The sequence below is a fragment of the Pan troglodytes genome, chromosome X (genome assembly GCF_028858775.2).
Source record: "Pan troglodytes isolate AG18354 chromosome X, NHGRI_mPanTro3-v2.0_pri, whole genome shotgun sequence".
Classification (NCBI taxonomy): Eukaryota; Metazoa; Chordata; class Mammalia; order Primates; family Hominidae; genus Pan; species Pan troglodytes.
This window is the reverse complement of record NC_072421.2, coordinates 17,195,552-17,219,709: the sequence shown is the minus strand read 5'-3', so window position 1 is coordinate 17,219,709 and position 24,158 is coordinate 17,195,552. Positions and strand designations below refer to the sequence as shown.

The 24,158-nt window shown below is 43.1% G+C and overlaps 1 protein-coding gene across 11 annotated transcripts in view; it reads left to right on the top strand.

Moving 5' to 3' along the window:
- Positions 1-24,158, top strand: part of CTPS2 (CTP synthase 2) — a 130,679-nt gene that overhangs the window by 79,080 nt on the left and 27,441 nt on the right. For all 11 annotated transcript variants that reach the window (XM_063804168.1, XM_063804170.1, XM_063804169.1 and 8 more), the window contains 3 exons: positions 11,397-11,452; positions 14,484-14,580; positions 22,047-22,191. In XM_063804168.1, the coding sequence (XP_063660238.1) occupies positions 11,397-11,452; positions 14,484-14,580; positions 22,047-22,191 (298 nt within the window). The remainder of the gene's footprint in view (positions 1-11,396; positions 11,453-14,483; positions 14,581-22,046; positions 22,192-24,158) is intronic.

The window sequence follows — 24,158 nt, the reverse complement described above, 5'->3', positions numbered from 1 at the left end:
ATATTACAAGACCCTGGCCTTAATTTGCTTGGTCAAGTCCCAGATGTGTTGCCAAGACATCCAGCAAGGGAGGCAAGACTTTGTGTTGAATGTGGTTTCCAAACCAAACTGCCACCTGCTAGAAAGAACATGTTTTTCAGACCATTTCAGTTCACATGTTTGAATACTGCACAATCTGGTGTGTGTGAATTTAGTAGGAATGCTAGCCCCAAACTTATTTATTTATTTCTTTATTTTAGAGACAGGGTTTCACTGTGTTGTCCAGGCTGAAGGGCAGTGGTGTGATCGTAGCTCTCTGCAGCCTCAACCTCCTGGGCCCAAGCAGTCCTCCTGCCTCAGCCTCCTGAGTAGTTGGGACTACAGCCACATGCCACCACGCCTGGCTAATTTCTAATTTTTTTTTGAGACAGAGTCTTGCTCTGTCGCCCAGGCTGGAGTGCAGTGGCATGATCTTGGCTCACTGCAACCTCCACCTCCCGGGTTCAAGCAATTCTCCTATCTCAGCCACCCGAGTAGCTGGAGCTACAGGCACCCGCCACCACGCCTGGCTAATTTTTGTATTTTTAGTAGAGACGGGTTTCACCATATTGGTCAGGCTGGTCTCAAACTTCTGACCTCAGGTGATCCACCCGCCTCGGCCTCCTGAAGTGCTGAGATTACAGGCATGAGCCACTGTGCCTGGCCTAAAATTTTTGTAGAGATGAGGTCTCTTTTTTGCCCAAGCTGGTCTGAAACTCTTGGCCTCAAGAGATCCTCAATGGCCTTTCGTACACTTTTTCAATAAGGGACCAGATAGTAAATATCTTTGGCTTTGCAGCCATTGTGGTGTGAAAGCAGCTACAGACAAATATGTGAGTGAATGAGCATGGTTGTGTCCCAACAGAGTTTTATTTATGGGTGCTGAAAGTTGATTTCATATCATTTTCACGTGGCATGAAATGTTATTCTTCATTTTGTCCAGCCATCAGCCTAATTTAAAGCTCCCAAATTCTCTATGCCCTCCAAACCAGCACCCAAACAGTTAGGGAGCACTTACCCTTAGAAGCAGGGGAATGCCACAAGGTGGAAGGGTACAGAGAAGACCCACAGGGTCGAGGAGAGACAGGAGGGAAGAGGTGGGCCTTGAGCACGGGGTTGTACTGTGGGCTCCCTATAGGGAGGTGTATCTGGTCCGGTTAAGAATGCAACACAACATAGGGCCGGGCGCGGTGGCTCACGCCTGTAATCCCAGCACTTTGGGAGGCCGAGGTGGGCGGATCACCTGAGGTTGGGAGTTTGAGACCAGCCTGACTTACCTGGAGAAACCCCATCTCTACTAAAAATACAAAATTAGCCAGGCGTGGTGGCACATGCCTGTAATCCCAGCAACTCGGGAGGCTGAGGCAAGAGAATTGCTGGAACCCGGGAGGCAGAGGTTGCAGTGAGCCGAGATCACACCACTGCACTCCAACCTGGGCAACAGAGCAAGACTCTGTGTCAAAAAAAAAAAAAAAAAAAAAAAAAAAAGAATGCAACACAACAAACTTGAAGGAATTAGGAGCCCAGGGCAGTGCAGTTTATACAACTGGAGACTAGGACCTGGTGATTTCCGGAGTTCTGTGAAGCTGGCCCTCATCCTCAGAGCAGATGACATGAGGACAGTGAGGTTTGATGCAGGCAGATAACAGCTGGCAGAGGAGGCCAGGGAGAGCTCCTCAGGTTGATGCCGGCAGGAGCGTGACATGACTCTGGCATACAAGACACGAGTGAAGCCTTCTGGACCTGGCAGGTGGAAATGGAATGCTTTAAGAAAAGGCTTCATTCCTTTCAGGGACCTTCTCTGCATTTCCTCGTATTAAAGAAGAAGAACTTGACTAAAACGACCAGTTCTGCTTTAATGTAAGGGAAAAAGTGTTTTGTTTGGAAAGAACAGAGGCACGAGGCCCATTAAAAAGATATTGAGTGAGACCCAGTGCTGGGAGTCCCGGTACAGTTTATGGCATTGCAAATGCAGAGTGGTTAAGTCTAAAATTTGAAAGAGCTGAAAGAAATGGGGAGAAGTTTTCAGGGGCTAGAAAAATGGCTTTTGCTTTCTTGTCTCTTATCAAAGCATTGATATGGAAAAACAGCTTCTGGCTCCTGGTGTGATTAGATTAGGAAGTTTAAAAATTAAAACCAAAACCAACACTGAATGTTCGTGAAACATTAGAGCAGGGAAAAAAAAAGAAAAACCATGTAAAAAAAAAAAATCCTCGACTGAGTTAATGAGGTAATTTACATAACAGTTTAAAAGAGGTCGCCAGGGATTTAGGGACCCTGAGTCCATGCCATGGTAATTTGTCATTGTGCTGAGACACAAAATCCAGAGGAGCATGGCAGGGCTTCGTGAGAGCTGCATACCACTTGGCGAGCCTCCCTGCCTGCCCCCAGAGCCCAGGTCCACACTGCAGGGTGGCTGTCTTCTTACTGCTTCTTGCCTTTTACTGGGGAAACCATTCGCTAAAGCGTGTTTGTTAATATGGAGGTTCATAGGTCTGGGACATAGCACCTTTCATCCTAACAACAGGTGGCATTCCTGCCCCCTCTCTAGACAAGCACTTGTCCTCATCACTTCACCGAAGGGAACTAGTGGAGTGGTTAAGAGCCCAGCCCGTGGAGCCACTGCTCACCAGAGGCCCGTTGGGCCTCAGCTCTCCGTCTCTGGCTGTGTGGAGCTACTTACCCGCACCACGCCTCAGTTTCTGCATCTGAAAGACAGAGATAAGAGCGCCGCCTCATGGGGTTCTTGTGAGGGTTAAATAAATGATATGCGGGAGCCCTTAGAACAGTGCCTGGCACAGAAAAGGCACTGTTTAAGTGTGGCTGATATTTGAGAGCATTGACCTGTGATCTTCTCAAAGCTTGGGGCAAACGTCGGTTAGTGACCTGGCATTAAGAATGAGGTCCCACTAGGGGAGTGGGAGGGAAGAATAGGCTTTCCCTTGCTCTTGCAAGGTTATTTCTATTCTGTCTTTCTTGGCTGCTAGCTCCCCACTTGCCAATGCGTAAGATCTAAGAAAAGAGATGCCAAGAATGAGGTAAGAATACTAAATGGAAAGTGATGAAAGGTGGGGTATGGTGGCTTACGTCTGTAATCCCAGCACTTTGGGAGGCCGAGGTGGGTGAATCACTTGAGGTCAGGAGTTTGAGACCAGCCTGGCCAACATGGAGAAACCCCGTCTCTACTAAAACTACAAAAATTAGCCAGGCGTGGTGGCGCATGCCTGTAATCCCAGCTACTTGAGAGACTGAGGCAGGAGAATCACTTGAACCCAGGAAGTGGAGGTTGCAGTGAGCCGAGATCACACCACTGCACTCCAGCCTGGGCGACAGAGTGAGACTCCGTTTTAAAAAACAAAACAAAAACAACAAAAAAAGTGATGAAAAAGAATGTAATGCTATAATATAGAGTTAAAAGCAAAGAAGCATTTTTCAACTCAGATGTATTATACTAAAAAATTGAGATAAAAGCAGATTAGGAAGATAAAATTAGGGAAGGGGGAGGAGTTTAGATACTAAAAGAAATGAAATATTTTATAAAAATTGGAGAAATGACATTCTAAAATTCAAAAGTAAGAAATAAAGGAGAAATATAGGAGAAAGTAAAGGAGAAATAAAGGAGCCAGCTGTGGCTGGCTGCAACTCGGTGCTTTCTGCACACCAGTAATTAAGACATTGCTCTCATCACCCCTAGGACCCAGCCACCATTTTGCACAAAAGAAAGGAATCTTAGCAAAGTTAAGTCACTCATCCAGGTCACTTGTTAGAAAGTCATTGAGCTGACTCTTTGACCACCTCACTGTACCAAACGGCTGGACCTTAATCAAAGAAGAGGCAGAAAAACCCAAACAGCTCCCAGAGCTGGATGCTGCCCTCACTGAGAATCCTGAGAAAAGGTTTTGCAGGTTTCAGGGGTGTCTGGTGGGTGGAGAGCAGGGGGTGCAGAAAGCGAAGACCCTACCCCAGGCCTCTTCTGAAAGCCAGTCTGAAACCGCGGGTTTAGCTTAAGTTTAGACACAAGCACTGAGTCAGTTTTGCATTGAGCATCTAGGCCAGTAGGGCATGCAGACAGGCAGGTGTGAGAAATGCCACAGCTTAAGCTCAACAATCAGCAGCAGCTACACGGAGCCTTAGAGTTAGAGAGGCAGTAAGGAGTGGTAGGGACTGTGGCAAATCAGCAAGCATGTGCCCCATCAAAGAAGTGACTTCCACAGCTGGTAGTTGTATCAAGAACTGTGGATTCACTGCTGCCAGTCTTCTAAATTTTCAAGAGAATCTGGAAATCTGGAGTTTTATGTAAAATCTCCTGACGTTTAAATGTTGGCAACTTATTTACATTTTTAAAATATTGTGTGTTTGCCAGCACTCTGCAAGTGAAATACAACAAATATCTGCACCCTGGGCAGCCTCTTAGGATCTTTGAATTAGATAAGCACTGAATTAGATAAGCATCAGCAAATTCTTGCACATACGAGAGGGCTCTGGTCCTTAAAATGCCTAATTAGCAGAAGGCATGGTTGCAGGTAGTCTTAAAAGTGAAGTAAATTAAGACACTGGTGCAAAAAGGACATTTGTGTAAAAGCAAGGCAATTCTACCAAGAAAAGAGGTAATGAAGCCCAGCAGGTAGTGGTTTTACTTTTTTATTAAGTTGGTGCAAAAGTAATTGCGGTTTTTGCCGTCGAAAGTAATGGCAAAAACTGCAGTTACTTTTGCACCAATGTATTAGATGCTATGGGTGATTGCCTTTAGCCCCCTGGAAATAGGAGATATGGCACCGGGGGAAAGATAAGGATCAGAAGGTATAGAATGGGAGTGGACAGCTATGTGGGTGATAGCTTCCAGGGGAGCGAATGTGGGAGAAGAAAAGAGGGTACAGTCTTGGGCAGGGGTCCCCAGTTGAGGATGACGAACAGGTAGATGGGGCAAAAAGTGCCTGGAGGAGCAGAGGTCACAGAAGGGGAAGGGTGGCAGCTGAAGACAGACCTGCTGGATTTTAGAGAGCAGTTCTGTAAAGTCACAGGAACAAAAGCCAGGTTGCAAAGGGTGGGAGTGGGAGGTTTGAATAAAGGGTGAGTCAGAGCAAGAGGGCATCATGGACAAGAGTGGGGCTGGATAATTTTTGTTTTTTATTTTAAAAATTTTTAATTGTGGTAAAATATACATAACATAAAATGTACCATCTTAACCATTTCCTAGTGTACAGTTCAATTGTGTTGAGTACATTGCATTGTTGTACAGTCTCCAGAACTCTTCTCATCTTGCAAAACTAGAAACTATACCCATTAAACAGCAACTCCCCCTTCCCCTGGCCCCTGGCAACCACCATTCTATTTTCTTTCTTTCTTTTTTTTGAGACAGAGTCTCACTTTGTTGCCCAGATTGGAGTGCAGTGGCATGATCTTGGCTCAGTGCAACCTCTGCCTCCAGGTTCAAGCGATTCTCCTGCCTCAGCCTCCTGAGTAGCTGGGATTACAGGTGTCCACCACCACGCCCAGCTAATTTTTGTATATTTAGTAGAGATGGAGTTTCACCATGTTGGCCAGCCTGGTCTCGATCTCCTGACCTCAAGTGATCTGCCCCCCTTGGTCTCCCAAAGTGCTGGGATTACAGGCATGAGCCACCATGCCTGGCCTCTATTTTCTGCCTCTTTGGGTTTGACTACTCTAGATGATATGGACAGGAGACCGGGAAATACTGGGCAGAAGAGGGCGATTCTCTGGCAAAGGCCCAACCCTCAAGCCTGGAAACCTGTGGCCCTAAATAAGAACAAGCATTCCTGTTTTCACCCCCAAATGTTGCCTTTTGGCCCGCCATGCCCCCTATCCTGTACTATATAAACCCCAAACCCCAGGCTCCATGAGCAGAAGAGTGGTGTGGCAGAGAAGGAGAGAAGAGAAGGAGCATCTGAACATGGAGAGGAGTCCGGCTGGGGACCATTGGAGAGGAGATTGGCCGCTGGACGGCCAAACTCCAGGGGAAGATCATCTTCGCATTCCATCTCCTTTCCTCCTCCCCATCCATCCCACTGAGAGCCACCTCCACCACTCAATAAAATCCCCGCATTCACCATCCTTCAAGCCCATGTGTGACCTGATTCTTTCTGAATTCCGGACAAGAACCCAGGCACCAAGAAGGCACTGAGCTGGTTAACACTTAAGCCATCTATGGACGGCAGAGCTAAAAGAGCACTGTAGCAAGCCCAGTGGAGTTTCCGGAGTCACAGGCACCCACTCCTAGACACTACTGTGTGGCCGGAGCCCAAAAGTGTTCGCCCTGGATCCTGCACCTGCCCGTCTGTGTGCTCCCCCTCCCATAAGGGATTTGAGTGCACACAGTGGCTGAACAGATGAGCCATACCTCTGTTGCACGTCCTGTGAGGGGGGTCAGGGAACTCTCTCATTTTATCGATACCTCCTTGAAGTAGAATCATACAGTATTTGTCCTTTTATGAGTGGCTTATTTCACTTAACATATTGTCTTCAAGGTTCATCCATATTGTAGCATGGGACAGGATTTCCTTCCTTTCGAATGCAGAATAATATTCCATTGTGTGGATGGATATGCACATTTTGTTTATCCATTCATCCCTCAGTGAACATTTGGGTTGCTTCCACCTTTTAACTTGTGTAGCTTTTTTGGGGGGATATTTTGGCTCTCAAAAAGACAAAGGAAAAAATTAGGTTCAGTTGCTAGGATTACTCACATGAGGGTAGGCATGGGCAGGACCATTAAACAGGTAAAAATATATTATGTATGAGGCAGTATCTTACCCAGTAGCAAATTAGAGAAAGAGATGGTATAATTTGGAAAGGCGGTTTTTGTTTCTGATAACCCTTTTATCCACATTTTTGGTGTCTTTCTGCCTGCATTGGGAGTGCTTTATAGGTCCTAAGACTTTTGTTGGTTTTCTTTCTCTAAAGCTTTGCTGACATTTACTTCTTAAGTGAACATTTTATTTTGTCTCTAAAAAGACTAGGACAGAAAGAAAGACTGAGTCACTTTGTTGTTGAGATTTCCCCCCATTCCTAGGATCATTTCATGGCACCTGTGACAGAGGACTGCTCTTAGGAACGTGGTGTGTATACCTCTCAGTTTCTGACTCTACTCCTAGATTTTACATTCAACAGTATCTAGCATTTTGCCTTGTCGTGGAATGTTCTTATACTGCACTTTCAATGATGGTGTAGATTAGTTGATTCTAACCAGAAATGCATGTCAAGGTGACTTGTGGTGCATTTTTAAAACCCACGTGGCCAGACACTCTCCTGAGAGTAATCAAATCAGAATCGATGGTACTGGGGTACCCGGGCTCCAGAATGAGTATTCTTAGTTTTATTTTGTTTTCGGGATGTTCTCAAATAGAATTTCATTGGTAGCATTCTGAACTGATTCTCAACATAGAGTTTTTAAGGAAATTTTAATTTTTCCTTTTTCACAGGTATAGCAATGGATTAATTTTGTAAATTCATTTCTGATAGATTTGTAAGCAATGAAGAAAGATTTTGAATGCACAAAATAGAATTTCCAAAGTTCTGAAAACATGTTTCATTGTATATCGTATCTGTTGTATGTTGATTTCATTCAACAATTCGTTATTCAGTACCTGCTTATCTGCTAGGTGCTGGTCTTAAGAATTGAGGGGATGGGCCAGGTGCGGTGGCTCACGCCTGTAATCCTAAGGCGGGTGGATCACGAGGTCAGGAGATAGAGACCATCCTGGCTAACACGGTGAAACCCCGCTCTACTAAAAATACAAAAAATTAGCCAGGCATGGTGGCACACACCTGTAGTCCCAGCTACTCGGGAGGCTGAGGCAGGAGAATTGCTTGAACCCGGGAGGCGGAGGTTGCAGTGAGCTGAGATTGCACCATTGCACTCCAGCCTGGCGACGGAGTGGGACTCCGTCTCAGAAAAAAAAAAAAAAAAAGAATTGAGGGGATGACTGCTGGGTATATACCCGAAAGGAAGGAAGTCAGTATATCAAAGAGATATCGCAGTCCCATGTTTATTGCAGCACCAGTCACAGTAGCCAAGATTTAGAAGCGACCTAAGTGTCCATCAACAGATGAATGGATAAAGAAAATGTACTTATACACAATGGAGTACTATTCAGCCATAGCAAAGAATGAGATCCTGTCATTTGCACAGCACAGATGGAACTGGAGATCATTATGTTAAGTGAAACAAGCCAGGCACAGAAAGACAAACATCGCATGTTCTCACTTATTTGTGGGATCTAAAAACCAAAACAATTGAACCCATGGAGATAGCAGAAGGATGGTTGCCAGGGGCTGGGAAGGGTAGTGGGGGGCTGGTAGGGAGGTGGGGATTGTTAATGGGTTCAAAAAGTAGAAAGAATGAATAAGACCTACTATTTGATAGCACAACAGGGTGACTATAGTCAGTAATAATTTAATTGTACATTTAAAAATAACTCTAAGAGAGAGTAATTGGATCGTTTGTAACTGAAAGGATAAATGCTTGAGGGGATGGATACCCCATTCACCACCATGTGATTATTACACATTGTATGCCTGTATCAAAACATCTCATGTACCCCCTAAATATATATACCTACTATGTACCAACAAAAATTTAAAATAAAAGATTTTAAAAAATAATTGAAGGGTCAGGTCCCTATTTTGTCTGTTACCTCGTATAGCTTATGTTCTAGTTCCATTCATTTGGATTTTATTGTCTGGAGATAACAATATCAATCACTGAAATGGTTCGCTTTCTGTTCTCAGTGCTTCCCATACTTTGATTTATTTAATCCTTACAACTCTATGAAGTAGGAACTATCATAATCCCTATTTTATAGATGAGGAAACTGAGGTAGAGAGGTTAAATAATATGCCCAAGCCACACATCCGTTAAATAGTACAGTGGAATTTAAAGCCAGGAAGTCTGACTTCAGAGTCACTACACTCCCCTACCCCTTTCTGTCACCTCTGAGATATCTTAGCAAATACAGAGTCTGCCTTAAGCCAGGCAGCAGTCAGAAACCATGCAGTTTCAAACATTCTCATGATATCCTGCTAGTCCCCTTGACTCGAAGATACGATTCCTTATATCCTAATTTGGAGATTTGTGCCATTTTCCCCATCATCTCGAGAAATGTTGGCAGACTCTAGTATTGGATTTACAAATCACCTATTGTAATGAAGGGAACAGAAAAGAAATTTTGGACTATAGGAGGAAAAGATCAATGTCAAAGTCAGAGGTCATAGGACACTTAGTATCCTCTGAGGCAACTTCCTGATGCTTCTATGTTTTCTTTCTTTTTCTTTTTCTTTTTTCTTTTTTTTTTTTGAGACAGCATCTCGCTCTGTCACCAAGGTTGGCAGGTTGGAGTGCAGTGGTGACATCCTGGCTTACTGCAACCTCCGCCTTCCAGGTTCAAGTGATTCTCGTGCCCCAGCCTCCTGAGTAGCTGGGATTACAGGTGTGCACCACCACGCTGGGCTAATTTTTGTTTAGTAGAGATGGGGTTTCACCATGTTGGCCAGGCTGGTCTTGAACTCCTGACCTTAAGTGATCCTCCCCCTCTCAGCTTCCCAAAGTGCTGGGATTACAGGTGTGAGCCATCGCGCCCGGCCTTCCTGATGCTTCTGTGTTTTCTAACTGTATGTTATTGTGCTTTATTTCCCATTTTTATTTTAATTTTTATGAAGCAGTTGTTTTAGTTTAGGCTGTCCTGAATGACCCCTGCCAGTGGTATGTTGGCATTCTCTCAAAGGAACTCCCTGCCCCCACTATTCCCCTTTTTTCTAAAATACATACCTTAAATATTCACTATCATTCATATCGTCACCAGGGAGCTCAGTCTATATGGACAGAATTGCAAATAGAAGTTCAGCTGTGATCATTGATCGTACAAAGTTATATGAGAATACAACCCATTTGTGTTTGCTTGATCCAAGTCAAAAGCTCAAACAAGACGCAAAGAAAGCATTTATTTGGTTTTTCTTGGTTGAAACATCCTGTTCCAGCCTCATGATGTCTTTGAGAGTCTGATAATTCCCTGCCTGTTGAACTGAGCATGGCTTCCGATTCTGTTGGAGTTTCAGCATGACTTCCAGCACTGTTATCTTCTTAACCCTTGGCTGTGTACCTGGGATCTGCATTTTGAGGGCTGGTGCTGTAGGAAGAGTCTCTGGTCCTCTCAGACTGCTCCAGTGCTGGAGCCCACTTGGTCCCTGGACCATCCTGCTTCTCCACATGCTCCAGTAGGGGCATTCTTTTTATTATTATTATTATTATACTTTAAGTTCTAGGGTACATGTACACAATGTGCAGGTTTGTTACATAGGTATGCATGTGCCATGTTGGTTTGCTGCACCCATGAACTCATCATTTACATTAGGTATTCTCCTAATGCTATCCCTCCCCCAACCCCCTACCCCCCGACAAGCCCCGGTGTGTGATGTTCCCAATGGGGGCATTCTTGAGAGGTGTTTGGTGATGGATCCGACTCCTATTCACCTGACAATGAAGTCACTAGGCAGCTCGTTGATCGCCGTGCCCATCGCCACACTGGTCATGCCCAGGGTGCTGTGCTTAGCTGCAGTGCCTCAGCTACGTAGGCATGTTTACGCAGCTCCCCAGATGATTCTCAGCCACACACCCCTGGTTAAGAGCTGTTGGCATAGATGTGCTATCATTTAATCCACCAGTTTGTCTATTCTTGATGCTCAGCTTGCTTCCAATTATTTGCTATTAAATAATTCAGCAGTGCACGTCTTTGTGGTTAAGTCTTTGTCCTCATTTCTATTTTCTGGGATAAATTCTGAGAAGTCCAACTGTAGGATCATAGGATAGGTACATTTTTAAGGTGGGGTACATTTTGAATGTGGCCAGTACGGTGTGAAAATCTGGAGGCAGCTGGTGGAGTGGAGAAAGCATTGGGCCAGGTGTGAGGAAGCCTGGGCTCAAGAACAGGCTCCGCTGCCCAGCAAGGCAGGGCTTTGGGCAAGTCTCTTCCCTGCCCCCAGTTTTGTTTTCTTCCTTTGTAAATGAGGCTCATTACAAATCTGCACTGAAGCGATAGTGCAGACATGGCCGTCTCTTGGTCCTGCAGGCAGGCGTATATAAGGAGGGCAGATCTGCTGGATTCTGTGGTGGACTTGTGTAGCATCTGGCTTCCTTTTATGCAATGGTGATGGCTTACTTGAGAATTGCTTCAGGTTTTCAAAGAAGCTATCGCCATCTTCTATTAGAAAAGAAGAAAATCTAGATGACTATATGGAGTCTATTAGTTCATTTTTAGTCCTCTGATAGATAGATAGTGATCCAGGCACCTGCCTCCACAAAGCATCATGGATGTGCTTGTGAAGCTGCTTACTCTAATATTAATCTCACTCTTGTATCTTTACAGGGAAACTTTATGGTGATGTTCCTTTTGTAGAAGAAAGACACAGACATCGGTTTGAGGTACGGCTTTCATGCTGAATTACTGGGGAATATGGATGCTTAGTGTGAGGAACCCAGTGATTACAAGCTGAGCCTCTGGAAAAGGTGTCCAGCCTGGTGGTATTCACAGGGCTCAGAGAGGACCAAATTTCCCACAGTCTCCCACTTCCAGAGGAGATGGGCGGCGAGGGGACAGGGGTGGGGAGTGGGGGGCGGAGGCTCTCATGTTTTTGGCTTTCCAAAGGCAAAATCTTTATGTACCTGCACATGGGGCCTATCAATGCCCTTTGTTACTCTAACTGCCATCTTCTAGATCATGATAAGCCCATCATTTCTTATCCTTAGCCCCCACCCTTTATTTTGCCAATTTTGTGGAAAAGAGGACTTGAATCTTCTGAGAAGGAACCAAGTGCCTTTTGGGATGGGGGTGCATCCCTGGGTATCAGGGGGTGATTGGTTTGAGAACCTCTTTGGAAATTTACATTAAGCTTGAGGCTTAGCATCACATGACTAAAAGGAGTTAATTGTTGAGGTTGCCACATGAGAAACATAGATTTCTTGAAATGTAGATTGTCTATGCCAGGATTAATGAGTGTGTCAATTACGATGCATTTGACTGTGAAGAACAGAAATCCCTGCTTGTTGTCACTCAAATCACCCTAAACATTAAGGAAATTTGTTATCTCAGGCACCAGGTTGTCCAGAGGCTGGACAGCCTCCAGGCATGGCACAACCAGGGCTCCTGTTGTCTCTGTGGTTATCTCAGCCCTACCCTTGTCTGTGTGTCTGCTTCATCCTTTAGCTGGTCTCCCTTATAGTTCCCAGGTGGCTGCCAGCAGCATCTGGGACAAGAGGCATCTCTCCAGACAGGGAAATCAACTTAGATTACCTGCCCACCTGTGAACTAGTAGCCATTTTTCAGGGCAATGCTGAACATCAGTGGGCTTAAACCTGGGTTCTTGCAATGTTCATCTTCCAAGAGGGCTGGGTTTATTATGTTTGGCTTAGACCAGTTAGAACCAGTTTCTGGAATGGGACAGATGGAGTTTCCTGGTTCATATAGGGGTGGAGTGGATACCAGGACAAGCCTAGGGCTCTGTTTTGAAGGAGGACTCGTGGGAATCAATGCCAAGTAGGCAATGAACAGTGTCACTATGACCAAGGAACATAATTTGGTACATGTAGGACATTTTTGGTCTTATTTCCATTGGGAACGGGCCCAACTGGTGGGATAAAAATTATTGAGCTGCTTTGGCTAAGTGGCAATGAGAAGGTGCAAGAACTGGTACGTATGCAATAGCGTAGCCATTCATTCATTCACACCTATTTTGCATCTCGTATGCATTGGAGATGGAAAGGGGAAAGACAGACATGGTCTCCCTCTTGTTAGGGAGCTTACATTCTAATGGAGAGGACAAAAAATAAGATAACATAATAATTACAGATTAAATCCTGTATTGGATAAGGGACTTGTATCTAAAATATATGAAGAGCTCTTACAACTCAATAATGAATAATTGCAAATGATATGAATAGATATTTCTTCAAAGAAGATGTACAAATGACTAATAAGCACATGAAAAGATGCCCAACAATCATTAGTGATCAGGGAAATGCGTATTGAAACCACAAAAAGATACCACTTCACACCCACTAAGCTGGCTATAATCAAGCACAGACAATAATAACAAGTAGTGGAGAGGATGTGGGGTAACTGGAACCTTCATGCATTGCTGGTTGGAATGGAATATATTGCAGCCCCTTTGGAAAACCATCTGGAAGTTTTTTCAAAAAGTTAGACATAAGAATTACCATATGACCCAGCAGTTCCACTCCTAGATATATACCCAAGAGAAATGAAAATGTATGTCCACACAAAAACTTTTATCTGAATGATCATAGCAGTAATATTCATAACAGCCAAAAAGGCAGAAACAACTCAAATGTCTACCAACTGGCGAATAGATAAGCAAAATGTGGTGTATTCATTCAATGGAGTATTATTCAGTCATAGAAGGAAATGAAGTACTGATTTATGCTACAACATAGATAAACCTTGAAAACATCATGCTGAGTGAAAGAAGCCAGATACAGAAGCCCACATATTGCATGATTCTATTAATATAAAATGACCAGAATAGGCAAAGCTATAGATGTGGGATATAGATTAGTGATTGCCAGGGGATCGGGTCAGGGTGATGGGGGGTTGGGGGATGAGGTTAAAGGGTACAGGGTTTGTTTTTCAGTTGGTTGTGGTAATGGTTGTACACCTCTGAATATACGAAAAATCATTTGTGTATTTCAAATGGGTGAATTGTATGGTATGTGAATTATGTCTTAAAGCTGTTAAGGAAGGAAAAATAATGACAATACGAGAACTGGTATAATTTTAAAATGTAGAATAAAAGCTCTGAGGTTAAGATTGCAAAGAATAGGTGAGACTCCACCTTAATTTTAGACAGGGAAGCACTTTCACTGAAGGAGAGGCTGAAAAGGAGTCCTTAGGTTTGGGAAAGGGCTAAGGTGAGATGGGGGCCAGAAAGGGCCACAAGCCAGGTCATCAAGTTGCCATCTATTAGGATATTTTAGTAGAAAACTTGCTCCAAGCTTCTCTTTAGAGCTTTTATGTAACTGCATGTAAAGAAAGCATTGGGGTTAGTCACAAGGGAAATAGGATAGTTTTAATCTTCAAGCAAATTTGTGATTCGGGGAGAGATAGGTAAGTACACATAACTCAAGGGAAGAAGCAAACATGGAAATGGCTATAAATAACTAGTCTCAAGGTTCCAGGTCAGAATGTCTGGGTTACAGGGCCTACTTTTTGAATCTCACCTTTGGGTAATAGAAGGCACCTCCTAGATTTAGGTGCTGTGGTTACATTTTATATCTGAGGTTCATCATGAGTTTAAAATTGGCTTTGAGCATTGAATATAGACATTAACTACTAGTTAGAGGATCACTGAAATGGAAAACCCACCCAACTGATGAAGGACCTGGTATGGCAGCTGGTATTGCACTGTGGCCCATAAACACTTAATTTCTTGTTTTGCAGGTAAACCCTAACCTGATCAAACAATTTGAGCAGAATGACTTAAGTTTTGTAGGTCAGGATGTTGATGGAGACAGGATGGAAATCATTGAACTGGCAAGTAAGTGGGCTCTTCATTTTTGAAAACCTTCCAATAACTTGCCTTTTTGTGGACCACAGACTAATTTGAGACCCAGTTTTTTTGCATTCTTTCTTTTCTTCTCTCCTTTGAAACAAATATGTAACTACAAAGTACATGAAAAAAACAGACTGCTGGCTGGGCATGGTGGCTCACGCCTGTAATCCCAGCACTTTGGGAGGCTGAGGTTGGCGAATCACCTGAGGTCAGGAGTTCGAGACCAGGTTGGCCAACATGGTGAAACCCCATCTCTACTAAAAATACAAAAATTAGCCAGGCGTGGTGGCGTGCACCTGTAGTCCCAGCTACTCAGGAGACTGAGGCAGGAGAGTCGCTTGAACCCAGGATGTGGAGGTTGCAGTGAGCCGAGATCGCGTCACTGCACTCCAGCCTGGGTGACAGAGTGAGACTTTGTCTCAGAAAAACAGACTGCTTATAATCCTGATCATTTTGGAGCCTATTAGTCTGACTCCACCATAAAATGATGTATTATTCCAAGTCTACCAGTTCTACAAGTAGTATGCTTCCTTACCAACTCCTCTCTTTCTGAGGCTACTTCTTTGTGCCAGCCTCTAGGTTAGGTGCTCTGGGAAAGGCAGAGTGGCACTGTTGAGTGGCACCCTGCCTGCTCTCCTCTTTTGAGAAAGAATAGCCAAGTGCCACCTCATTTTTGGTGACTGATGTTGATTTCTGTTGCTTGAGGGACCTGGCTCCTCTCCTGCCTTTCTCCACTGTGCTGGGTGGTCAAGCACGGGTCAGTCATTTAACTTCTGAACACTAATCACTGCCCCCAGAGTTGTTTTTAAGAGCAAACAGAACAGAAATAAAGGCATCAGAATTGAGGAAGAACACTGAAGTTGTTGTTAGTAACCAGGCTGGAACACCCGTGAGCACATAGGCACAAACTACACATTTACTATTGATGAGACAGAAGGCAGTGTTCTTCTCAGTCAGCTTTGCAAGGACATGGTAAGCTCATGGTCACAGCTGGTCTCAGCTCTTTGTCTTGATGTTCTAGCCCAGGGGTTGGCAAACTACTGCCTGTGCACCACGTCCAGCCTGCTGTTTACAGCCAGCTTATGAGCTGAGAATGATTTTTACATTTTTTAATGGTTAAAAAAATTTAAAAAAGAATACTGTCTGTGACATGTGAAAAGTGTATGCCATTCAAATTTGCATCCATAAATAAAGTTTTATTGGAACACAGTTTAGGGGTAGAAAGGTGTTATCTGTGACCTTCTTACCCATCATAAGGGTCGTGACCAACAACCCTATAACAAGACAGGTTGACAAGAGAAAAGCATAACAAATTTATTTAATCAAAGTTTTATGTGACACTTTAGTCTTCAGGAATGAAGACCCAAAGACTTGGGGAAAACTTCATTTGTATGCTTAGGTTTGATGAACAGTGGACAGCCATGTAGCAATGTGATTGGGCAAAAGGGCATACTCTAATGGTAATAGACTGACAGGGAAACCCAGAAAGGCCTGTCTGCTCAGATTCTTCTTGGCCTTTCTGTGTAGCATCCCATTCCCCCAGGTCTAGAGCAGGACTCATCTGGAATGAGGGTCTTATGACCTACTTTCAGGAAAGGTAGGTCAGATAATTTATTTATAGCCAGCTTTCACATGGAAAGGCGGGGGAAACATCACAGTGACCTTCTTGCTTTGGAGGTCTTCCCAGTCACCTTCAGTTAAAACTACTTTAGGGTAGTATTTTCTGAGCTCCGACAACAGCAACACTCATTCATTTATGTCTTGTCTATGGCTGCTTTTAATTTTTATTTTTTTTGAGACAGGGTCTAGCTCTGTCACCCAGGCTGGAGTGCAGTGCCATGATCATGGCTTACTGCAGCCTTGACCTCTTGGGCACAAGTAATCCTCCCACCTCAGCCTCCCAAGGAGCTGGGACTGCAGGTGTGCATCACCCTGCCTGGCTACTTTTTTTTTTTTGAGATGAAGTCTTACTCTGTTGCCCAAGCTGGAGCGCAGTGGCGCGATCTTGGCTCACTGTAACCACCACCTCTCAGGTTCAAGCAATTCTCCTGCCTCACCCTCCCGAGTAGCTGGGACTACAGGCATGTTCCACCATGCCCGGCTAATTTTTGTATTTTTTAGTAGAGACGGGGTTTCACTATGTTGGCCAGGCTGGTCTTTAACTCCTGACCTCGTGATCCGCCTGCCTTGGCCTCCCAAAGTGCTGGGATTACAGGCATGAGCCACGACGCGCAGCCAATTTTAAAATTTTTTTTGTAGCGGCAGGGTTTTGCCATGTTGCTCAGGCTGGTCTCACCTGGGCTCAAGGCCTCTTCCCTCCTCAGCCTCCCAAAGTGCTGGGATTACAGGCATGAGCCACCATGCGCAGCCAATTTTTAAATTTTTTTTGTAGCGGCAGGGTTTTGCCATGTTGCTCAGGCTGGTATCACCTGGGCTCAAGGCCTCTTCCCTCCTCAGCCTCCCAAAGTGCTGAGATTACAGGCATGAGCAACTGCACCTGGCCCATGGCTGTTTTTTATGCTACCATGGCAGAGATGAGTAGTTAAGAAAGAGACCTTATGGCTCACAAAGCCTGAAATATTTACCTTTTATAGAATATTGGCCCTTTACAGAAACATTTGCTAACTCCTGGGCTAGACTCACACATATACACTTCATTTAACTAACTTGAATTTAACATTTTCACGTGCCTCCTTGACCTGTTTGTGTATTTCGATGTTGTGTTGCCACTTCCATCTCAACTTATTTAAAACTAAATTTACATGCTCTCCCAATTAGTTCATTCTCCTGTTTCTGTTAAGATATCATCAATATCCTTGTCCAGGGTTTCTCAGCCTTGCCACTATTGATTGACATTTGGAGTGGAATAATTCTTTGTCGTGGAGGCTGTCCTGTGCACTGTATAGCGAGCTTGTCCAACCCACAGTCCGTGGGCTGCATGCAGCCCAGGATGGATTTGAATGTGGCCCAACACAATTTCGTAAACTTTCTTAAAACATTATGAGATTTTTTTGCAATTTTTTTTTAAGCTCATCAGCTATCATTAGTGTTAGTGTATTTTATGTATGGTCCAAAACAATTCATCTTCTTCTAGTGTGGCCCAGGGAAGCCAAAAGATTGGACACCCCTGTTGTAGAGTGTTTGGCAGCATTCCTAGCCTCTACTCACTGCCACTATCATCCCTACCTCCCACGTTGTGACAACCCAAAATATCTCCAGACATCATCAAATGCCCCTGGAGAGCCAGGTGCAGTGGCTCACGCCTGTAATCCCAACGCTTTGGGAGGCGAAGGTCGGAAGATCACTTGAAGCCAGAAGTTCGAGACCAGCGTGGGCAACATAGTGAGATCCTGTCTCTACAAAAAACTAAATAATTAGCTGGGCATGGTGGTTCGTGCCTGTGGTCCCAGCTACTCAGGAGGCTGAGGTAGGAGGTTGAGCCTGGGAAGTTGAGGCTGCAGTGAGCCATGATCATGCCACTGCACTCCAGCCTGGGTGACAGAACAAGACCCTATCTTAAAAAAAAAAAAAGGCAAGTCCCTGGGGGGCACATTTGGTGGAGAACCATTCTCCTAGACTATCAGGCTAGAAATTTCACATATTAGCTCTTCTTCCCCTTCAGATCCCAACTAGCAGTGAGTTGTCAAGTCCTGCAGATTCTGCCTCTGGAAAGAAAGCTGGTGTTTAGAATTGCACTGCCATCCCTAGAACACTAGTCCCAGTGCATGCCAACTCCAGCTCACACTTGTCCTCAATCTCCTTCCTGCTTCCAAGCCATCCCTTCTCCAATACCTCCTAACAAGAACAGAACTCTGCAGTGTGTGACACTAATTTGTTGGATAAACCACTCTCATATATTGAGTACTAAGGGTGTGCAGGATACTGTAAAAATGGTACCGTGATGTTCCAGAACCTGCATTTCCAGCCTATATGCTTTAGGCTCCAGATAAATTGGATTGCCTGTGCGTCTTCTAACCTCCCTCTTCTTTCTCCGTCTTAGCTCATATCACTATTCTCCATTTCAAATGCCTTTTCTCTGTCTCTTTTCCTTTTTGTCTCTAATCTGTTCAAGTACTTCCAGAGTCCCGAGCAGAGGGGAGAATTGAAGTCCAAGAAGGCTCCTTTGAACGTTGTAGCATTTTACCTAGACCTGAAAGAAGGAAAGCAATGGACATTCAGTGTGCACTTACTGGATGCTTGTCACTAGACCTCTTGCTAGGGACTTTGCATACCTTATGTAACTAACAAAGCAGATGATGCTATTCCCACTTTACAGAGGACACCGGAGTGCAAAGAGGTTAAATGACATGCCCAGGGCCATCCAGCTAGTCCTTTGCAGCAAGAGCAAACCCAGTTGGTTACCTCCTTCTGCCACCACTGCTGTGGGATTTCATTGTTTCTCTTGTTTTCACGTTCTACTTAAGATGATCAATTCATGCCTAGAGTTTTGAATTAGAATAGTAAGTACGCATTTCCAGGAGTCTTTCTGATGGAAATGCCCATCATTTAGAATTAAAGTATGGATCGCTGTTGGTATTGAAGCCTCTCAAATCTTCCTAGCATGTGAGAAGGCAGAAAATTTCTTAAGCAAATTACTATTTGTTTACTTTGTTTAAGTACTTATTCACTTTTAATTCTTCTGGTTGTCATTATAGTCATCAAATACTTAGAAGGTTCTTTCATCATAAGGATTTAGATTCCCATTGGGGCTTTCAAATTTCATGTGGATTGAAAAGGAAATGAGAGCTGCTATAAAACCTTGCAGTTTTTAAAAGCGGACTGCAAGCAGTTATTAAGGAAAATTCCCCAGAAGATTTTGATCTTAGATACCCCTTGGAAACATATCCACGAATCTCCACTGTTCCTGAAGGGTTCTGAGAGGAACAACAAAGCTTGAGATTAATATTATATAATGTCAGAATTTGGTTTAAAGCAATCAACAGCATTATTTTAAAGATAATTTTATCTAACTGATAGAACATCATCAAAATAAAAACTTTTTACTTTCTCCTCATATTGGCATAGAGGATTTTTTGGATAAAGTGATTCAGAGCAATGATCCATTCATTCACATAGTCTGTCCCTGGCTATTACATGATTACATTGCTCAGCATCTGTCTGTAGTGATACAAAAGCACAGTTACTGTCTGCTTTTTTTTTCAAAGATGTCCCTAGATGTTATGCAGTAAGATTTATTGTCTCTTAAATTTTAAGCTACATTGCTTAATTTCTTCTCTAAGTGTGGATGATTTCTCTGCGTTTCTTGAGGGAATACATTCCTGGGAGAAGGTGGCATTCCCCTTATCAGGCTTTCTTACCTGCATATTCCTCTAATTCAAGGAGGTTTCTTCTTAGATGTAGAGGATTTCTACACTGGATTTTTCTGGGATCAGAGCTGTCCTATAGAACTCACTGGATTTTTCTGGGATCAGAGCTGTCCTATAGAACTCACTGCAATGATAGAACTAGTCCACCCTATCCAATATGGTAGCCACTAGCCACATGTAACTTTGAACATGTTTCAAATGCTGAATTAATGTTAATGAATTTAAGTAGCTACATATGGCTAGTGGCTACCATTTTCTATAGCAGAGCTTTTTTTTTTTTTTTTTTAATAATTTCAACTTTCATTTTGGATGCAGGGAGTACATGCGCAGTTTTTGTTTGTTTGTTTGTTTTTGTTTTTGAGATAGGGTCTCACCCTGTCACCCAGGCTGGAGTGCAGTGGTATTATCATGGCTCATGGCAACCTCCACCTCCTGGGCTGAAGCGATCCTCCCATCTCAGCCTCCCAAGTAGCTGGAACCACAGGTGCACGCCACCACGCCCAGCTAATTTTTGTATTTTTTGTACAGACAGGGTTTCACCATATTGCCCCGGCTGGTCTCGAGCTCCTAGGCTCAAGAAATCTGCCCACCTTGGCCTCCCAGAGTGCTGGGATTACAGGCATGAGTTACTGTGCTTGGCCCATGTGCAGATTTGTTACATGGTTATATTGTGTGATGCTAAGGTTTAGGGTATGGATCCCATCACCCAAGTACTGACTAGAGTACCCAACAGATAGTTTTTCAACTCTTGCACTCCCCTTTCCTTCCTCCCTCTGGTAGTTCCCAGTGTCTATTGTTCCCATCTTTATGTCCATAAGTACCCAATGTTTAGCTCCCATTTATAAGTGAGAACATGCAGTATTTGGTTTTCTGTTTCCGTGTTAATTCGTTTAGAATAATGGCCCCCAGCTGCATCCATGTTGCTGCAAAGGACATGGTTTCGTTTTTATGGCTGCATACTATTCCATGGTATATATGTGCCACATTTTCTTTATCCATTCCACCGTTGATAGGCATCTAGTTGATTCCATGGCTTTGCTATTGTGAATACTGCTGCCATGAACATGTAAGTGCATGTGTCTTTTTTGTAGAATGATTTATTTTCCTTTGGGTATATACCCAGTAATGGGATTACTGAGTTGAATGGTAATTCTGGTTTAAGTTCTTTGAGAAATCTCCAAACTGCTTTCCACAGTGGCTGAAATAACTTACATTCCCACCAACAGTATGTTTTCTTTTCTCCACAGCCTTGCCAGCATCTGCTGTTTTTTGACTTTTTTAATAATAGCTATTCTAGCAGGGCTTTAAATGATTACCTTAAGAAAGTAGACATTTGCATTCAATCATCATTTCCTTATTACTGTAGTAGTAGCTTTGGATCTTTGCTGGTAAGTGATGGGAATTTGTGATTTTGAATTCCATACTAGATTTTAGATCATTTGATAAAGCACCTCATTGAAAGCTTTAAAGTTATATTTACTTCCCCCTCTTAAACTTATTATATTTTATTATCTTTAGTTTGAGTCATAGCCAGGGACAGGATATTTGAATGAATGGATCATTGCTCTGAATCACTTTGTTCAAAAAATGCTCAGTTTTGTGGTGCTATGAGTAATACCCAACTTAAAGCTGTGACTAGAAAAGCAATTGTCCTCGTTGGGTTCCCAAGGGTAGCCCAATGGGTTGACATTGTGCTGGTTTATCCCAGGGGACACTTACCCTGGGAAAGGAGAAGACCTTGCAGGAAATGGCCTGAAGCCACCTAAAGAAAGAAAGACCCAGGGTTAGCCTAAAGTCCAAGGGAAATTGAACCAACATAAATCTACAAAGTGCCTTCAAAAAGCAGGCAGATTTGGGGAAAGTGGAATTCTTCTTGCCATTCAAAAATTTTTGCTTGACTTTGCTCACTCTGACACCTTCCGCACATAAAATTTCCAAGATGTGTTTTACAATTTGAAATTCCACGAAGGAATGGATGGATAGTGAAAGTAACTGGCTGTAATGATAACAGGTTAAAGAATCATCTTACCATTTAATGAGTTTTCATATTCAAAGATAAGAAGATCTTTAAAGCAGTTCTCCTGTTTGTCTGCTTTAATCGCATCGTGATTGTTCTCATTTCAGATCATCCTTATTTTGTTGGTGTCCAGTTCCATCCTGAGTTTTCTTCTAGGCCGATGAAGCCTTCCCCTCCGTATCTGGGGCTGTTACTTGCGGCAACTGGGAACCTGAATGCCTACTTGCAACAGGGTTGCAAACTGTCTTCCAGGTAACCAGCTTACTGCTCTTAGCAATAAACCAAGATGCATAGTTATTAATATCTTAGGGTTTCTTACAAAAATTAATACCACTATAGAATTTTTAAATGTGAAGAATCAGTTTTTTTCTCTTAAACATAATTTTCTTCTCTTTGTGAAAATGATTTAATCACATCTACGGTAGTAATGTGTCAGCTTTCCAAATCGTGATGACACTGGGTATTATTTTAGAAATTTTTTTCATTTTGATAAGTGAAAAGATTGTCTTTTGTTGATTCTTCGATTAATATATATGAATTTTTATATGTTTATTGGCTGTTTGTTTTATGAATAGCTTGTTCATATCTTTTCTTCATTTTGGTATTGTATTATTTTCCTTACTGATTGGTAAGCTCTTTATGTATAAAGGTCATTAATCCTTTGTTAGGCTGCAAATATTTTTCAAAGTGATTTTGCTTTCCTTCTAAATTGTTAATGGTAGTTTTGTTCTCCCTAAAGAGTTTAGTCCTTTTTTATGTTTTTTAAAAATGTATGTGGTCAAATATTTTACTTTTGTGGCTTCTGCCTTTAGTCTCATGCCTAACATCTTTCCTTATGGAAAGATTATATAAATAATAACCCCTGTGTTTTCCTCTAGCATTTTTATGGTTTCAATTTCATAGTTTAAATCTATAATCTATATGGATTTTATTTTCAGTGAAACCTGTGAGGTTGGGATTTGGCTCCCTACTTCCCTGCCAAATTGTCAACGAGTTGAGTAATTTGACTTTGTTTCAGGGATTTCTATTTTGTTCCATTGATGATTTTATCTCTTACACCTGAACCTTTACCATCCTTTTCATTTTCATAGCATTATTATAAATCAGGACCTTATCGATCCTACTCCCACCATTATTAACATGTTTAGTGTGTTTTGCTATTCCTCCAGGCAAACTGTTATTTATTTATTATTTTCTTAGAGACAAGGTCTGGCTCTGTCACCCAGGCTGGAGTGCAGTAGCACAATCATAGCTCACTGCAGCCTTGAACTCCTAGGCTCAAGAAATCCTCCTGCCTCAGTCTCCCAATTAGCTAGGACTACAGGCACACACCACCATGCCTGGCTAATTTTTTTAATTTATTATTTTTGTAGAGACAATGTCTCACTATATTGTCCAGGCTGGTCTTGAATTCTTGACCTCAAGCAATCCTCCTGCCTTGACCTCCCAAAGTGCTGGCATTATAGGTATGAGCCACTGTGCCCAGCCTGTACAATGCTTTTTAAAAATCAAGTTTGAATAAAAAATTCCTTAGGGATTTTAAAATTAAATTAAATTAAATTAATTAATTTATTTATTTAGGGACAGGGTCTTGCTCTGTTGCTCAGGCTGGAGTGCAGTGGAGCAATCTCAGCTCACTGCAACCTCCACCTCCCAGGTTCAAGAGATTCTCCTGCCTCAGCCTCCCAAGTAGCCGGGACTACAGGTGTGTGCCACCATGCCTGGCTAATTTTTGTATTTTTTAGTAGAGACAGGGTTTCACCATGTTGGCCAGGCTGGTCTCGAACTCCTGACCTTAAAGTGATTTGCTTGCTTTGGCCTCCCAAAGTGCTGGGATTGTAGGCGTGAGCCTCCGTGTCCCGCCAAAATTTCATTACATTTCAATACTAGTTTGGGGAGAGTTTATTTTTCTTTCTTCTCATCCAAGAATATCATACCTAATAACTTGAAAAGCAGAAGTAACCATCCAGAATATCATAGACTTTGGTAGGGGTTATTACCACAATAACCAGATATATGTTGTTCAGAAAATTACCACTGCCAACCCTCATTCTGGCAAACAACCCTCGCAGTGTTGCTGTTGAGGGCTGGCAGGATCTGTGTGTGGTGTGCACGTGTGTGCTTGTTACACAACCCTACTTATTTGTGTCATTACCTGCTAGGAGAAGCTCACAGCTCTCTAGCATTTCCTTTCACCATGTGTTCATATGGGAACAGCT